Genomic DNA, 19,381 nt, shown 5'->3' with positions numbered 1-19,381 from the left:
AGCCTCGTAAAAGATGAAAGAACTGCATGTCATGCCCAACCAGCTGTTTGTAGTGATAAACTTAAATGATAAAAATTATAAACTAAATTCATCAACCAACTCTGCAGCCGTACAGAACATTTTATCATCTTTGGGCTTATGGTTTGGGGTTTACTGCACATTCCCATGTTTACCTGCCCAGCAACTGAGCATTCTGGATTAAATAAAGTAAAAGTAAGCCACCTGCTCAGCAAAAAGCGGCAGATAAAACCACTTTCAGACATCTCAACACATGTTGAGAGAGAATATGCGTACATATACAACCTCTTTACCTGCTGATATTCACCCTGACATTTAAGCTGGCATGAAGAGATTTATTTCTGTTTCTGAGATCATCTTCTGGAACTTCAAGTCTGGAGGGGGCTTGAGAAATGAGAGGGACACGGGCTGATTTGGACAGTTTGAACGGGGTCAAATCGGGCTGCTGCTGCTGTTGAACTGTCATAACATTATTAACAGAGGCATCAATGGGAGGACAGAGGTAAACTGTAAAAGGAGACATGGTAGAGATTACCTTATCATCTTTAAGATTAAACACATAATTCGACCAAGCAACCATTTTCTGATTGAGTCGTGTTGTTGCGTTCAACTGAAGGCTGAGCAATAGAGATTAGAAATGTCTTCTGTGACATGAGTATGTCACTAAATGGTAATTAGCCACATGGAGCCAGAAACTTTCTGGTCCAGTGGAACAAGTTATGTTTAGAGATCATTCAGATAAAGAGAGAACTGGAGATGTATCAGACTATTGGCTCATACCCTAAAAGCTGAAGACTGAAGCAATGAAACAAACTTTCACACCATTATCAGACAGACAAATCGTTTCTCACCAAATCACATTTAAAGCAACGGTGTATTGGATGTAGTGACATCTGGCAGCATAACTGCAACCAGCTAAATGCTCCTCCCTTTCCATATGTGTGTGAAAAAATGAAAGTGAAGGCGGAAAACACAAAAAAGGGTTTTATAGCTAATGTTTGGTTTTGTCCCTTCGGAGGCAGAGCGAGACGAGAACCTATGGCATCTTTTTTTCTTTTCCTTTTTTCTTTTAATGATAATAAAAGCACTTTTATTTTTTAGTTTCCACGCGAACAAAATAGCAAGAATCTTTCAGGATTTCTTTCAGTAGCATCACATCTGCAGGATGTGTAAATGTAAAAATTCTTCATTATTTGTGGGACAATGTAGTGTTTTCAAGAGGTTTCACTGTGGCTTTGTGGCAAAAAAAGAAATAATTTAAGCTTTTAACTGATCACTAAATTGTCCTGGCTGGCAAAAAGAAATAAAAAGAAAACTGTTGTACAAAAAGGAACCAGTCAAAAAACTGCTGGTAGTGAGTTATCTGTTACTGCGTTCACATGCTTTTGTGTTCATTTAGAGCAAATGAATAACAAAGAATAGTAAGAAAACTATCATCAAACAACAGGCTAGCATTTTCCGTTACAGAAAGAAGAACTCAAACCTGTAGAACTATGCACACATGGAGTAATCACAGATATAATCCATGCTATCCCATGAGGCAGAAAACTGTTAATGCGAGGACAAATGAGCAAGAGAGGCAACAGATGTGGGTTTAAAATGAACTATATTTATATAAAAACAGTCTGCTGGTAGCATATACTTGCTACACGCAAGTGAGCACATTTTTTTCTAAAGAAATTACATTCCACACAGGAGAAAATCTCCTACTAATGCCGTCCTCTGTAACACCGAGTATACTGAAATGCACACAACCTCTGATTCAATGTAATTAGTTCTGATAAAGTGAGTGGCTGGCTGGAGAAGTCTTGCTGAGTTCAAAGGGGTGTCCCTAATCAGGAAACATTAAGTGTTCTTACCAACACGATGCCATTTAATCCCAGAGCTTGTTGCAGCGTTAGCACCAAGGGTTACCGGGCAAACACTCCAACACGCTTTCTAGACATCTGCTATGATACGCTCCACGCAAACACCCACAAAGAATAAGACCATTTAAAGCAAAACACAAAACTCCTGTCAGCGTTTCAACAAGACTGAAAGCTACAAAAAAAAGGGTCTCGCTTTAAGACAAAGTACTGCGCATAGAGGCCGTGGAGGCTGCTGAATCTGAATTAAGCATAGATTGGCCTATATTGCAGCAATCGGAGAAGTAGTTCAAGACGTGCCAGGCCTCATACACAGGAGACCCTACTCAGTGAGAAATAAACCTTTTTTTTACCCGAGGGTAAAAAGCAGTGGCTGAAGGGGGTAGAATATATATAGAAAACACTTCGTCAATGGCAAATAGTGAATTGAATCACATACACTCAAAGTTTACATTTTAGGACAAACTGAGTCTAAAGTCTATGTGATGCTGGGAACCTGAACCTGATCTGAGCTCTCAGGCCAGTGCTGGATCCCGTCCTCCTCTCATAAGGCCAGTAAATGGTTGAGTAACTTCGACTTTCAGGAATATCACACATAACTTGGAGTCAGGAGGGCAGCCAAACTCTTTGTTTTTAACTCTGCTACTTGGTTTGGTCCCAAATGGCACACACTGACCCACTCATTAACCGGTAAACCTGCAGCTCGACAAACAACCCCTGGATGACAGTAATTGTTGCAGTCGCAGACTGAGAGCAATTAATGAAGGGGCCAGAAGTTTCCACAGGGGTGTCTGCCTGCATTAAAAGGCTCCTGCATGAATCTGACTGCAACCCCTGACCTATAGGACCTGTGTTGAGTGTAATAACATCACAAACTGTAGTGTAATAAATATCTACATCAAGATATAACACTTTATTTTAGAGAAAAACTACAGCTAACTTTTAATGAAGGGTAGAGTGAGCATCACAGTGAGTGACGTACGCTTATGTTAGTTAAAATCCCAACTAACAAATCCAGAGAGTCTGCCTTGTCAGAGAGATCAAAAGCTAAACAAAAAAGCTCCAACACAGTCTCTAATATGAGCATATATTGAGTTTTTCTTTTCTTTTCTGCTTTGTAACAGTCTCCAGACAACTATGCAGCCCTGCAAGTGGCATCAAATTAATTAACAATGACTTACAATACAAAGCACTTTGAACCGAGTGTGCGCTGTGAACAGAGCCAGATTGACTGGAAACTTTGACCTCGCCGCCGGCCTCCCTGCAACAGTCGCTTATGACTTCCACGAAGAGCTGAAGGCGAATTCCCTCTGGTGCCCCGCCAGCCACAGAAACACTCAGGCTCAGCCACTAAATACCAGAGTATACATCATTTTGGCATGGTGGCAGTGTGATGTGAGCATACTGTATGTGTTTTTTGGCTTTTAGAGGGAGGATTAAATAAAGTGACAAATCACCACTGATCCGTGTTATCAGATGTACCTCGGCCATCAATCAGTACGTGTCACCACATTTAAAGCAGCGATGGATAACTTTCAACTGTTTCCAAGTGGTTTCCTTGCTTAAATAAGAAGAGGAAGAAAACCTCTTATAATGTTTGCTTGCAGACATGCCTCTTTAGTGCTGTATACTGAACCTTCTTTTTCCTGGGGAATTCATACCAAGGAGCAGACAAAGATGATCAGTGAAACTGAAACTTACTGAGAATCAACCAAAAAGCAAACTGAGTCTCTGTTTTATCAGCACGAAAGAAGCCAGGCATTTACATTATATAGGCTAAGATAAGCAACAAGTTTTAATCCTAACTACTGAATGTGTTCACTGACAGAGTATCTGCCTTGTTTGACATGTGGGAAGTCATTTTTAGGGACGTTTAAACATTCCAACCTTTTTCAATAGATTTTGCTCATACCGATACAGATTAATATGATCCTCAAGCATAATATAATCTCTGTGGTTACAGTAATGGACAAAATGCACAGAGTTATAGGGGGAGGAAAAACAATCAAAACAATCTTAATTTATATTTAGATTTATTTATATTTTTAGCAAAACTGAAGACTTTATTCTACTTTAACACGCTTGGATGATCCTCTACTGGCATCAATCCTGAAATTAGCCAGAACCAGACCAAATCTGATCATATCTGCAAATCAGTGTTGATCTTTGGTTGTTGGCAATATTTCATTTTAAAGCATTTATCTGCAGATACCGATGACATGCTGAAATCATTGTGTATCTATAGTAGTTTCATTTTAGCATGACGTGCATCCAAACGCTGGGTCCTGTTTAATAAAAGCATCTAAAGGACTTTTTCATTTTTTTACTCAAAACCAAAAGGGCCACTCGGTATCTAAGGTTTATCAGCACAGTTATTATCAAACAGTGATGCTTAAAGGTTTCAAACAAATGAAGAATATCCGTATGAACTCATTCTACATAAAAATATCACAAACGTCTGTTAGCAAGAAAAGTATCTCTAGGATTAGCTGTTAATCTCAGGGTGACATTAGTTGTTGTGGGATGACATTCTGGGTTGAATGGGCGCTCTTTGATTAGATCAGAGCTTCACAACACGTTAGTGGAAGTGCATCATGGCACGAAAGTCATCATCAAAAAGTTTGATCCATAATCAGAATGAAAAAGCACAAATGTAGGAAATCATTCTTTTACAGATTGTTGATGCCAAGCTACAACATTTTGGGTGAGTGTTATGCTTGGAGAAAGTGAAAAAACCCTTTGTTATACAAACCTTGACCCATATGGGAAATAGTGTGGTGGTAGAATCATGATCTGGGCCTGTGATCATTGATGGGAGAATGAATTGTAAAATACACCAACGAAGTCCAAAGAAAAATGTCGGGCCATCTGTTAACGAACTGAGGCTGAACAGAGAGTGTGTGATACGACGACCCGAACACACCGGTGTCATCATGTGTTGGAGTGGCCCAGTCAAAATCCTGAGTCAGAAATGCTGAGGAGGGGCCTGCAGCCAGCAGGTCATGTGAGAAAACCCACCAACATCAGAGGATTAAAACTCATCCAAACCGACTTACAGGACTGATCAACAGCTGCTGGAGCGTGAGGAGTAATGCTGCATAAGGAGGTAACATCAGTTGCCAAAGCAATAATCTGCACTTTTCTGCTAATCACACACGTTTTACTGCATTGTTTTCCTCAAGAAATAAATCACCAAAGTGTGAAACTGTTAACTTTAACTTTGAAATGATGCTTTAGGCCATATGGATGCAGATATATAGAAAATCTCACATGCTTTCACGCACCAAAGTGGCTGATATGTAAACTTCAATATTTGTTTTCTGATCACAAGTCACATCATCATCATCATCATCATAACACTGAACAGCGCGACTGCATACCGAGGAGATCCTGACACTGAGGAGGCACAGTACGTGCACAAAGGTGCACAGTGGCGTGACAGTTAAATCTGAATTCCAGTGGATAATAAGTGCAAAAATATGGCTTTTCTTGTTAAATAAATGAGATGTGAGGCGGTGGGCTGTAATAACTGAATCATCTCGCATCAGTTTTACAACTTTTGGTAAAACCAAAACTTATCACAGCAAACACAAGAGTACAAGTATTATAAAGTTGTTACTTTAAGTCCATCTCAGCTGAATGGATCTTTTTTCCTGTATCTGTGTGGCTTTCCATGGATGCTCTCCTGTAAGGGAAAAACTCCCTGACTACACACACACACACACACACACACACATCTAAAAATACATTCAACACAGAATTGTTGCACAAAACAATTCAACCATCAGAGGTGGTGAGGAGGCATGTGCGGTTATATTAGCACTCTAATAATTTCACACAGGACAGTGCGCCTTCTTTGTTCGGCTGCACTAGTCAGCTGTGATGAAAACAAATAGTATGTTATGTAATGCTAATTTGGCATGGAGAGCTACAGTTAATTTCTGGTAATGGAGCTGAATGATTTGCTCTGTTTTTCCTCCCAATTAATCCTCTTAAAGTAAAGTGATTATTCTAATGAGCACGCAAGGCTTCCATCACGTTTTTTTTTTCTTTTGACATTTTGAGTATTGGTACACCAACTGCTGACAGAAGTGCGTGCTATAGCTGCATATTATGCCGAAAAGAGCCAAAGGAAATAAGTCAGCTGACGCAACCGCAGAGACGGGGATGGCTATGCAAAACAGGAGATAAACCATGGGTGAGGTAAACATCTTTCTCAATTGACATGCACATACGAACACACTTGGGGGCTCGAGGGTGTAAATGGCTGTTATTCATTATCCACACAACTGCATTCCAGGGCCGGACAAAAGGGAGTTATCGCCACCATCACTCAGATGCAAGCACAAGAGAGGCAGAGACGGATTTAAGCAGGTTCTCAAAGATGCCCCCACCTGATAACCTCAGCCCTGCTGTTGCACCATTCCCACATGTCCTTATGCTTACGAGAAGGAGATGAAAGGAAGGGGAAAGAGTGAGAAGGGTTCAGTGGGAGTGGGTGGAAAGCGGGAGGAGAGAGGGAGTGTGTGAACATTAACACTGAATGGAAGCGATGGAGAATGATAAAAGCCCCCCCACCCTCCTCCTCCTCCTTTACAGGAAGTGACCAGTGAGGCTGAGGCAGCTGCACCTCACTCCTGATGTGGCTGCTTCGAGGCCCGAAACAACCCTGCAGACGTCCTCCACCTTGCTTTCCCTTCGCTGCGAGGAATTTCTCGTAGAGTCTTGAAGAGGGGCAAAAAAACGCCTTCTCCTCATTCAACTCCTGAAAATCCGGTTCCACACTATCTGAAATCATTAACACAGCTTGACCTGCAGATTCACCACAGGCATTCAGTGCAGAGTGACAGGTCAAGCAGTGCGTCCTCCTGTCATAAACTACCATTACATAAGGCCGTGTCCACCTCCCCTTATCACAGAGCAGACAGGTGAAACGCTAATCTAATAACAGATTGTGTCAGGGGTCAAAGGTTGATGTGAGCATCCTGAAACTTCTCACACTGCAGGTAAAACAGAAGAATAGAACTGGTGCTCTCACCTTTTTTAAACTCTTCCAGCATCGCATCCAACTTGGTGTCATTAAACACAAAATGCAACGGGTGGCTGTAAAACTTTGTGATGGTTTTGAGCGGCGTGCAATCATCCGGGTCAACGAAGGCCAGGTCCTTCACAAAGAGCAGATCCACTATGTTGGACCGCTCGCCCTCGAACACCGGGATGCGCGTGTAGCCGCTCTTCATGATCTCGGACATGGTGTTAAAGTCGAGGGTGGCATCCCCGGGGATCATAAAGCAATCTCTCAGCGGCGTCATAACGTCCTCCACGGTCTTAGTCCTGAGCTCCAGCGCGCCCTGGATGATGTTCAGCTCCTCCTTCACCAGGTCGTTGTAGGGGTCCGTGACGCGCAGCATCTCCAGGAGCTTCTCCCGGTTGTACACGGTTCCTATCTCCTGCCCGAGCAGGTAGTCCAGCAGCTTGCTCACCGGGTAGGAAGCGGGGAAGGTGAGCAGCATAAAAAACTTGGTGAGGAATATGGTGTTGGCGCCGACGGCGAGGCCGTGTCTGGAGCAGATGGCCTGTGGCACGATTTCTCCAAAAATGACAATTCCAATGGTTGACATTACCACCGCAATCAACCCGGAACCGGCGATGTCATCCAGCAGGATGGTGAGCGTGGTGTTCACCAACACGTTCCCGAGCAAAAGCGAGCAAAGTAAGTAATTCCCTTGGCTTCTGACCGGCTCGATTTTTTTGGCGTAATTCTTCTCCCTTTCGGTGCCGCAGTTCTGGACTATTTGGAGCTCCATGGGGTCCAGAGCCATGAGCCCCAGGTTCAACCCGCTGAACATACCGGACAGGCAAAGCAACATGGAGATGAAAATGACCTGGAGCCAGAAAGGCAGCAGAAACTTTTTCTCCTCCACCACTATCACTTTGGTGTCATCTCCATCGTGGTAGATCCAGGTGTTCTCCGTCCACGGGTCGTGCATCCCAGCCACCGCCGGTGTCGAGGTGGCGATGCAAAGGTAATACGCTTTACTCCTCTCCGTCTTTCGCAGAGGTTTGACCTCAATTTCTACTATTCCGGATGTTTTTCGATTTAGGATGATGTTGGGTAATATAATTATATCCGAAGTCCTTATTCCGCAGGGATGCAAGCCGGACGAGTCCTCCTGGCTCTGGTTATCCCCCGAGGAGCTGTCAAAGCTCCCCACCGCCCGGCTCCGCTCATGTTCCGTAAAAGCAATTTTGGACCAGGTCTCGTTGTTGATGTTCTGCCCGTATACCCTTAATTTCACACGAGACCGCTCACTCACCCGCAGGTAGCCCTTATCCATGAAGGAAATGTCGTCCGTGTCTTCCAGTCGGAGCCCTATGATGACGGTCTCCTCGGACCCTTCCTTGCCACTTGTCGGGGTGACACAACACCCAGTGACAGTTAAGAAAATCATCGCTAAAGCTCGGACCCGGTTAAGTGACGCCATTTTTGCAGCGTTGGGTTCCTGGGATAACGGATCTGCCATATTGATAGCAATTGGCAACCAACCTCCTGAATGAAAAGGGATTTTAAAAATCAGAGCCAGTCGGAGTCCGCCTTCATCTCCGCCCAGGGTTGCCGTGACTTGTGCATCGGGACCTGCTTGTTCCCACTACGTGTCCGACACTGATGACTCGCGAGCGCAGGCCAGCGGGCCAGCTCGTGCCTCTCTTGATGTCCCCGAGACAGGCGACGGTGGTGACCAATCAGGAGCAGCAGCTGAGCGGGGGGCGGGGCGTCCGCAGCCTCCTTGGCGAATCAAGTTCCAAAACAAGTGCACCTCATGTTAAGAAGCCGACAGAACTCTACCCGTGACTTTTTACAGCATATAATAAATGCTGCACTGAGGATAACTACCGTATAACGTCTGCATGATATACTACAATATCTGAAAACAACATGTGTTGAACCTATCTCTAAATGAATCTCCACATGCAAAGATCGCTTATCATAGATTTTAAGACACCTGATTGGGTTAAAAAAAGTTATATTAGACCAGAGAAAAGAAGGATGTTCCGTAAATTATCATTATTTTTATGTCACAGAAATAGTTCGTTTCTTTATCGTTTGATTCTTCAGGTTTATCTTGGTATCTTAAACCACCAGGCAAATACAACTATGTAAAAAAAAAAAAAAAAGAAAGTACACCTTCTTTGAGATCCAAGGATTCATGCATAAGGATACAATATAAATCCATCTGGGCCTGACCAGGTCTCCAAATTAGGTAAATACAAATGAGGAGCAACACACATATTACATTATGTAATTATTTCCTTAACAAAAACAGGTAGAAGCAGTGTGTGAAAAACTTCGTCTACTGCTTCCATAGGAATGAAGAAGCTAAGTAGCAGCCAGGTGCTGCTGATCAAATGCATTTGATGAATTGATCCTCAACAAGTGCGAGCACTTCTATAAAAGCCCTTGTTTGGAAGGGTTGCAGGAGGAGGCCTCCTCTCTAAAAAGAACATGGTAGCACAGCTTAAGCTTGTAAAGCATACCAGCTGTCAAGCACGGTGGTGGAGGGCTGATGATTTGAGCTTGTTCTGCAGCCACAGGACCTGAACACGTTGCAGTCATTGAGGCCACCATGAACTCCTCTGGATACCAAAGTATTTTAAAGTCAGATGTGAGGCCATCTGTCTGACAGATAAAGCTTGGCTGAAACTGGGTCATCAACAGGACAATGATCCCAAACACATCCAGTTCTCACTGCTAAATGTTAGCAGCTGAAGCATGGGATGTTCTTAGTTTTTTCTACACTGTTTTTTATTTTTGACTTATTTTTTCTTAAATAGATGATTCAGTGTACTAAGCCATGCTTTGCAAGGTCACAGTTCTTTAAAAATGTTTTGATCTGTAAAATCTTTTTAACATGTATGCATACATTTTTTATTTATTTGTGGCATTAGTGTTTGAAAGCACAGGATGTAACAGCGGTATAAAGAACCCACGTGAAATGAAAATAGGACATTCCTTTGATAGACTATGTTTATTATCTTGCACAGGAATTTCACATCATAGATTAGAAACGGTTCAGTAGAAACTTTTAGTAAAGCTCATCAAAGTGCAAATCCTCTCAGTACACTGATTAAATCATGAGTGATTTCATTTGCTAAAGCAAAGTGAAAGTGTGAATATCATGAAAATACTGCAAAAGAAGTTGTCTTATATATAGTACCAGCTGAAACATTTGACTTCAGCTGTGTACAAGAAAATTAAATGTATTTTTACAGTTTCCTATTCTGTTCGAGATGATTTAAAAGTTATGGTATGAGGTATTTGGATCTTGCCTTGATACAAAGCTTCAGAATGATATTTGTGAAACAATTACAAGAATAAATTAAGGCAAACAACTACAGGCAATAAAACATCATGTTTTGTTGTACTTGCAAATTTGGATACTTTCTGGCTATTTTTCCTCATGTCTTCTATCAGAAATAGTTAAGTTACATAGATCTTTACTTTTCCACACTCTTATGAATGTATTCAAATGAGCAAATAAGGAATTATGCAGTGACCTATTAACGGAACATGTACATGAAGGGGACACCAAAAAAAGATGATTATGTAGACATAAGAATTAAATCAAATTTCCAAAATGTCATTTGAAATGTTAAGATAAAACATGTTATGATGCTTGGCCTGTATTTCTCAGTGCTTTTCCCACCATCATTTGCAGCAGTCAGATCGTGTGCTGCAGCACCCCCCTGTGGCTGAACTGGGGCCTTGTTTGCCTGACTGAAGGGCCAGCTGGAAAGGATCCACAATGCCTGCCTGTATCAATAATTCAACAAGGCAGACAACATTAGGAGTTCCGAACATACACCCAGCTCTACCTGAGTGTCACATAATGATTCAGTCTTAATCAGGAGCACTGTAAGAAATGTGGAGATGTTTTTGCTTGCAGCAATCAATATGTGCCAGTGGAATGAGTTTTTAAATATATAAGTTTACTTCTGCTGTATGGCCCAGTGCCACTTTTGGTTGTTGATTAAATCTACAGTTCACAGTAGCTGAGCTTTTATGAAGAGGAACAAAGGCTTCTCATCAGTGTTATCACCAAAAAGATGTGTTGATAAGAGAAAACTGTATAGAAAGCTGATTACAGTTTGGGTGGGTCCAAAGGGTAAACCATGGGGCTAATTTGAAATCATTACGTGTTATTTACTTTTATATCTTACAAAAACTAAATCTCTTGTTAGCAGAACAAAACTGTCAACTGTTATAAAAGGGATGAGGGCACTCATCCCTTTAAAAGAAACAAAAAAATAGGTCTGTACTGATAAATATGTGTGAATGTGTGTGTGTTTGCACTGGATGACCATAAGAGCTGATAAGATGGCATTCCACTAGCTGAAAAGAGAACATTCCTTCCTGTTCAAGGTTCCCCAGCATGACACCACAGTCTGGTTATGACTCCAAGACAGCTGCTTGACCTTCTGCATGTGGATGTGTGCGTACGCATGTTTCAGTGGATATGCGAGTGTGAGCGTGTGCAGCATGCGTCCTGGTGCACACATGTGTGGCTGTGCACTATGTGCTCAGTGGGGCTCTCTGGGTGTGTCATACAAATCAAACTGATACCACAAACAGACTGACCCCCAGTACTTTTATAAATAAAAACAATTTTGTCATCCAAGAATTTCAAATTGACACTGACCTTAGGTTTGACACTGCATGACTTATCGGAGCCTCCCGGTGGTTGGAAAGTAAAGTCTCCAGCAAATCTGGAATGTGTCAAGATGGCAGCCACCTCTCCATCCACCTCCACCACTTCATTGGTCTACGAAATGCACCCCTTTGACATCACTTACACAGTGCATAAGCAGAGGAGCTTGAGCTGTTTTTTTCATGTGGGACATACAGACCTTGAAGGTGTATTGACAGTCAAACTCAAAGTGGTCTTCGGCCCCTGTAATGTCTCCATTATATATCACCTGACAGGTCTTGGCGTTGCCTTTAGGGATCTTGAACAAGCGGTATGTGGCCGAAACAAATTTGAAGTCACCTGTTATGGCAACAGTTATAAAATTTTACACGCTTAATTCATCAACCTGATACTAGTGACAAAACAGGGCAGTGCAACACAAATTAAATCCAATTACATGTCAGTATTCTACTAAGCAAAGCTGAGAAGTTAATGCAATCGTAAAGATATGAAAATATTTGGACTTAAAAGTCTTTTTAAAAGTTAAAAGTATTCATCCCCTTAAAACTTATCTGAGGTCCACAAAATTGTAAATTTTTAAGTCCTTTTCATGAACAAAACCTCTCCATTGTAAAATGGCATGGGCATGACCCTAAACCTGAATACAATCATCTAGCCCCACCCACACTTCCAACTGCCATGAAAATAGAAGCTTCCACAAGTTATGAGAAGTTATCCTGTTTATTCACAGCATTTCTGCCTGAGATGTGCATGCACATGCACTGTGGTACAATGTATATCTATTAATCTTGGATACTGGTTACTTCTATGTGTAGCCAACCATGTGCCAAAACTTCACCTTCTTAACAGAACTAGTTGAGATTAAACTTAAATATTTAAGATAGTCACTGTTTTCAGACCATGTTTGTGTATCAAGGCGTGCAGAAGCAGGCTTATTACGTATGTGTCGGGATATTCTTCATAAAAATTGGTTAAAAATTAAGCAAGTTTTAGCCGATTTTGACCAGATCAGATGCATAACAGCAGAGTGCATCAGCATCTACATTTTGTGTATGTATACAGGTTAAGGATAAGGGTTAGGCTGCTGTAGCGCATGCCAAACCTTATCCAAGCCTGTGTGTCTTAAATCAGATCTAGGTTTGACAAGGGGCCACCGGGGTCCATCAGCTAGCGGATGCTCATTTAGCCAGGTTGAGTCTCAGCATCTTTTGCTTCTCATTTCATCGGTTCCACGCAGCACACTCAGGATTTGTTAATCTAGTATTTTACGTGGAACATATGGGCTGTCTGACCTTGTCTTTGAAACTGTAGGTGGTGCTCTGCAGATTAAGGCAGAAAATCCTCAGCCACACCACTGATGGCTGATTTTGATGGATACATGTGTGCAATCATTTAGTGCACAGTGCAAGCCCCTTAAAATAAAATATCATGTGCTGTCAGAACAGAGTGTATCGTTGGCTTGAAATGGCGCATGTAGGAAACTCAAAAAGGTTTATGGATCCACAAATCTGTTTTTAAAGTACAAGGATTTTGTGATTCATGAAGTCAAACCAAATGACCCATCATCAAACACCCACACATTAAGGGTCGAGGACATGTGAGTGCATGCAAACTGTGTCTGATTAACATCTCCCTCTTTCGCCTGTTAGTGCTGTCAGGCCAGAAATACTGCCATTCTTATTGGTCTGTGAAGTTAATGCCACCACTTCCTTCAACCTCAGCTGAGGATTTGGGAATTTTAGCCTTCAAGGCAGTAATGAGTGATTCAAGAAAAGTTTCCATTTAATCCAGTTTCGTTTTCAAAATTCATTGTTCCTGAAATCAGTGTGGAGCAAATAGGACAGGACACACACACAAATAAAAAGCAAGTCCATAAGTCAGAAATGAAGGAAGTTAATTCAAACCCAGGATGTCCTGCAGTTCCTTGTTGTCCACCGTGACGATGCTGGCTGTAACCAGCCGTGGGGCACTGAAGCCCACTTCATCAGCCAGTTGCAGCAGATCCTTCCACCAGAGCGCTCCACCGAGACACTCACCTGTCGAGATAGAGAGAATGGAATAAAAGTACTTTATTTATCCCAAACTGGGAAATTTCTTTGCAGTAGCAGCATTTAACCCCAGGACAATGAAATAAACGTAGAAAGCACGAAGCACCTAGTATTAAGTGGTATAAATAAAAGGACAAAATTCAACCTTTAAAATAGTAATAACAAAATAAGATTCAAGCAAAATATATCGTATATATACAACAAAATGTGCAGTTGTGCAGTATTGAAGTGTACCAATAGCAGTTATTGAACAGCTGTACAAATAAGCAGTATGTTTAACAGATGTGTAAAAATATATCTAAAGTCCATAAAGAGAAATAATGACCAATGCTTTCGGCTTTTATTGTACAGTGTGACAGCGGAGCTGAAGCAGCCTGTGTGAGAAGGTGCTCCGCTGTCTGACCACGGTGTGATGGAGAGGGTGCTGTTTATTATCCATAATGGACAACAGCTTATTCAGTGTCCTTCTCTCCACCACGGTCTCAAAAGACGCTGGCTCTGACGCTGCTGCCCCAACACGCAGCAGCAAAGAAAACCAGCGTTCGTAGGTTTCTGACAGACTCGTTAAAAACGTTTCGCCACACTGATACAAATATGGAAGCTAGGGCTGTGGTAAACTGCTGGTGAATTTGTGGCAAGCCTTGCCCCTCCGGCTCTTACGTGCAAAGTCTGGATAATGTGTAATCAAGCCCATTCTGAACACAACAGGTAAAAGTTTGTAGAATTTGATGGTGATGATGTCTGCTCCTGAAAATAGACTGTTTATAAAAGATTGACTTAATACTATGACATTACATGGTGCTTTTTGAACTACTGTTCTGAAGCCTTCCATTAGGAACTCAGCCTTCACTCTCATGTGCTTTTGACCCAGGCCTGATACACATTTCTTTCTGCTGTAATTGGGCATTTTTATACAGGAATATATGGGGACTGACTCCCTTTTGGAGTCCATCTCAGGCTGGCATTCAGGGAACTGCTGTGCTTCGGACTTCTATGTTGGGTTGATTTTTTTTCAGGCCAGACAAGTAACTCAGCTGTAGACACTGATTTCCACAGCTTTCATATTGCATCTTGTTTTCAGCAATGAGAGCATGTCTGAAATAGAATGTTCTGTTCTGAGAAGAAAAGCTGCAGACAATGTCCGGAGTCAATGTGTGAAAACAAACTACGGCAAACATACGTCTGGTCACATATTAACTGAAGACTTTGTTCTCTGAAGTTCCCTCCTGGCAAACAGCCATGGTTTATTATTGCCACAATGTTCCTACAATCACTTGCAAACGTGTTTTTGCTGCAAATCATCATCATCCAATTTGCCACAACACACCTTGCGTTCATAAGCAGTATTCTGCCATTCTGGCACGTGTCTGCGATTTTATTGCAGCAGGATATTAATGCCACTCACCCCACAGAACTTTGTGATTTTTAATTTCCTCTGTTAGTCTTCCACTGGTGTAGATGTCACTGAAGTGCAGCTCACCACCGTCCTACCGAGAGGAACAATGTCTGGGATCAACGTCAGAGCAAAATGCACTAAAACCTTTATGATTCACAATCTAATAAAGTTGTTGAAAGAACAGCACCTTAAGCACACTGTAAGCTTCAGCCAGCACCCGTTTCTTATCTGGAGAGAGATTCACCACGCAGTTGGAACTACACGACAGCAGAAAATCAACAGTGTTCAAAACTGCAAGCGACTCAAATCAGACATCACCAGAACTTGTAAAAGAAAAAGAGATAAGTCTGACATCTTACATGATGATATCAAATGAGTTCTTTTCCAAACCCGCCTCAGTTAAGGACTCAATGTAGCCCTGGACAAAGCTGACATTCGGCTTCTTGTAGCCAAACTCCTTCATATGATAGTCCACATATGTTCTGGCCAATTCGAGCTTGAAGAGAGGAAACATAGGTCAAGTCCCTTAATGATGGGTGTACATTTCACTTTAACTGTCATGTGGTGTTTTTCCTGTGAATATTACACACAGTCAAGTGAAAAAGAAATAACTTTTTTTCTTTTAACCAATTCTACTGTTATGTGTCAGGACATAATAGAAGAAAGAAGAAATGGTCTTTCCCATGTCCCTAAATCAAGAAAATACAACCACAGCCTTAACCTTAGAGACAATACAAAACATATTAGAATGTTGTTTTTTTTTTATTCAACAAAATTGATTCCAAAATTAATGTTTCAAAAACTAAGTACACCCCATAACACAACAGATCATACAACCACCTTCAGCAACGATAACTTGAAATAATCATTTTTTGTATGATGTTATCAGTCTCTCGTGTCATTGTGGAGGAATTCTGTCCCTGTTCTCTTTACAGCTTTGCTTCAGCTCATTGAGGTTTGCAGCACTGATTTATGCACAGCTCTCTAAAGGTCCCACCACAGCATTTCAGTCAGGTTGAGGTCTGGACTTTGACTGGACCTTTGCAACACGTTGATTCTTTTCTTTTTCAGACATTCTGTTGTAGATCTGCTGCTGTGTTTGGGATCATTGTCCTGTTGATGACCCAGTTTCAGTCAGGCTTTAGCTGTGGGACAGTTGGCCTCACATTTGGCTCTGGAATACTTTGGTATCCAGAGGAGTTCATGGTGGACTCAATGACTGCAAGGTGCCCAGATCCTGTGGCTGCAGAACAAGCCCAGATCATCAGCCCTCCACCACCGTGCTTGACAGCTGATATGCTGTGTTTGGTTTCCTCCAAACGTGCTGCTGTGCATTATGACCAAACATCTCCACTTTGGTCTGGTCTGTCCAAAGGACATTGTTCCAGAAGTCTTGTGCTTTGTTCAGATGTAATTTTACAAACCTGAGCTGTGCTGCCATGTTCTTTTTAGAGAGAAGAGGCTTTCTCCTGCAACCCTTCCAAACAAGCCAGACTTTCAGTCTTTTTCTAATTGTACTGTCATGAACTTTAACATTCAACATGCTAACTGAGGCCTGGAGAGTCTGAGATGTAGCTCTTTGTTTTTTTTTTTTTGCAGTTTTCTCTGAACATTGCCCAGTCTGACCTTGGAGTGACCTTGCTGGGACGTCCATTCCTGGGTAGACTGACAACTGTCTTGAATCGTTTCCACTTGTGAATAATCTCTCTCTCTGCAGAATGATGGACTCCATGTCCTGATACATAACACCATAGAATTCAAACAAAGAGGACTTTCTTTTCAAAGGTGACTGAACACGCAGGAGCAGAGCTTTGCCTTTAAACGTTTGACAATGCAGCCACTTTGGTGCAACTGTGCGTTCAATATATATCGTTATGCAACCACAAACTGAGATGTTCGGATCAATTAACAAATTAGTACTTTACTGATGTTGCACAATACCTGACCCTCAGTCATGTCAACCCCAGTGACATGTCCTCTCTCGCCCACTAGCTGACTCAACATGTAGCAGTCCCTCCCAGTTCCACTGCCCAGGTCCAGTATACTGCACCCCTCCAAGCACTCTGGCACAACCAGACCACAGCCATAGTACCTGGAGTGGTCAGAAACACATCAGTGTCACAGCGATATGCAGTGCGTGATAAAAGAAAAGAAAATTAATCATCTTAATCCCACTGACCTAGCAGTGACTTCAGGGTGAACTTTCTTCAGGGCCTCACGAATGTAAGGCGGGGTGGGCTGGGCCGGAGCCTTACAGGCACTCGTCTGCAGGTCGGAGGTTTTCTTCACCCGCTTTCCATAATAATCCTGCTCTGACAAAGAAAAACTCCTCATTATGCAGAAGACTGCAATCATTGAGCACACGACAGTGTAAGTAGTACAAACTTGAGTGTTTAACAATGACAGGCCACTCCAAAGGTCTGAGACAAAAGCCATTTTGTATTTACATGACATGACAGCCTCATTAACATCAGTGTTTTCTTCTTAACTTTCTAATAATCAGTTTTAAGCAGGTAAAAAAATAGGTTAACACTGGATGGTGTGACTGTTTGGCAAGTTTCGTGTGAAAAACTTGTGCAAATGAATGATTTTATTAAATGATAAAAAGAGAGTTTAATGATTATGTTACAGATTTGTGGGGTTTTGAACCAACACTGACCATTATCTGAAATATATGTCACACAGTTCATTATTGTATTCTTGTGAAGACATATCTGACCTAACTCACCTTATCCCTTATTGTAAAGAACTTTGTGACATTATTAAGAAAAAGTGTCACACAAATAACACTTCATCATTGCAATCATCATTATTCTTAGTGATACGCACCCATTACAAGGCTGGGTAAACTTTGTGTGTGTGTTGTTTATAAATACATCCGTTTTGACCCAATCAGGACAGGCCAAATTTACTGCCACTAAGAAGGCAGTAAATTGCCTTCTTAATGTTGGGTTAATAAGGCCAGAACATTTTCACCTAAATATGCCTTTATTTATTAGATCATTCATATTGTGTTAGGGCTTGTGTTACACCGGCATTGCATGTTAGTTGAGTTACTCCATATAGTAGAAACCTACAGTCCTCTGTTGGACTTGGTCTAAACTACCAAACATACATCTATACAAACAGCACAGTGTAGTAAGTGATGTGTTAGATTACCTTAACGTCCACGTGAATGGTGCTATCAGAGAAACCTTTGTCACCCGCACTTTAAAAAAAAAAAAAGAGATCATATAAATTACAGATTAACTTTTGTTCACAACATGATAGATGGATATGTTAACTTGAATTAATGAACTTGAATTGATAAATACATATAATAATGCTACCACTTTGCACAATATTGGGTTCTATTTATTAATTTTATCATTCTATTCTATTTGCACAACAAAAATGTGACACTGTGGACACTGAGCTTCATAATTTCGTCTGTCTGTTTACTTCGTATGACTGAGAACAATAAAGTTCACTTTGACTCGTTTCTAAACAACTGTTGACGTCTGACGTTTAAGTTACGCGTGAACGCTGGTCGTTGATTTTTTTTTAGCGACACTTTACAACAACACATCAGACTTAGATTAGGCTGCTCTTACCTCTTGTCGTCGGCCATCGTTAAAGGTATTTCTAAAATTTAACACTGTTCGGGGTAGCTTGTGTGCTCTTCACGCTTCTTCAAACAAGAACGAGTGTGCAGCGGACTTCCTGTTCAAGAACACGCCCACGTCCTCACTTCCGGAAATCACAGTCGGAAAAACATGATACCTTGTCGCTACTTCCCACATCCCCATCCTACATTCAGCCCAGTCCTTATCACTAACCAGTTTCAGAGGCGCCTGCCACTGAATCAATCATATAAAGGCGCCTAACTCAAGGGACGAACCAGTGTTGTATCTACACATGACACAACTTTGCAAAGATAGGCTTTACCTGTGGTTTTGCATCCCACAACTGTAGGGAGAGCCAAAGGGGGAAAATTCTCCAGTGTTTCTTTAAATTGTGTCTCTGGGCAAATTGAAGCAATATCTCTCATTGTGCCACTGAAGCAGTGTGGGATCATTTTGACAAAGAACGAAACAAAACTGAAATGTCTTTCAAGAAGCCTGGAGAACTATCCCTGAAGACTACTTAAATAAATAATAGAAAACCTATTTAAGAGGGCAAAAAACTCTCTTCATTTACGTTTGCATACGTTTCAGTAAGTAGCTGCACCTATTTCATGTTTTCCGGGCAAAACAAGTCTGGACAGATGAATGTATACAGAGAGTATTGAAAAGAATTACCCAATTTAGATGTAGTAAAGCTCAGAGATAAAGTCACGAGAGAAGTACAAAAAGCTTCCAAAGCTTT

The 19,381-nt window shown here is 41.6% G+C and overlaps 2 protein-coding genes across 2 annotated transcripts in view; both read right to left on the bottom strand.

Annotated features, from left to right (window-relative positions):
* The window catches only part of cnnm2b (cyclin and CBS domain divalent metal cation transport mediator 2b), a 57,014-nt gene extending 48,498 nt beyond the window's left edge, over positions 1 to 8,516 (bottom strand). Inside the window, exon 1 of the mRNA XM_072384355.1 lies at positions 6,922 to 8,516. Within this exon, the coding sequence (XP_072240456.1) occupies positions 6,922 to 8,407 (1,486 nt within the window). The 5' untranslated portion in view covers positions 8,408 to 8,516. The remainder of the gene's footprint in view (positions 1 to 6,921) is intronic.
* Positions 8,517 to 9,948: 1,432 nt separating this feature from the next.
* On the bottom strand, positions 9,949 to 18,710 carry as3mt (arsenite methyltransferase). Its single transcript, XM_072384354.1, has 11 exons — positions 18,628 to 18,710; positions 18,194 to 18,242; positions 17,214 to 17,341; positions 16,976 to 17,126; positions 15,394 to 15,530; positions 15,222 to 15,291; positions 15,044 to 15,125; positions 13,495 to 13,626; positions 11,790 to 11,929; positions 11,582 to 11,704; positions 9,949 to 10,695 (listed from the first exon to the last, which is right to left on the bottom strand). The coding sequence occupies exons 1-11, from the start codon at positions 18,642 to 18,644 to the stop codon at positions 10,591 to 10,593; spliced, it is 1,134 nt and encodes a 377-aa protein (XP_072240455.1). The 5' UTR covers positions 18,645 to 18,710; the 3' UTR covers positions 9,949 to 10,590.
* Between the last annotated feature and the right edge of the window lie 671 nt (positions 18,711 to 19,381).

This window comes from Leuresthes tenuis, unplaced genomic scaffold (assembly GCF_036924035.1).
Source record: "Leuresthes tenuis unplaced genomic scaffold, fLeuTen1.0.hap1 SCAF_4, whole genome shotgun sequence".
NCBI classification, from domain to species: domain Eukaryota; kingdom Metazoa; phylum Chordata; class Actinopteri; order Atheriniformes; family Atherinopsidae; genus Leuresthes; species Leuresthes tenuis.
Note: the sequence above shows the minus strand (reverse complement) of the source record. Positions and strands in the feature narration are given on the sequence as shown.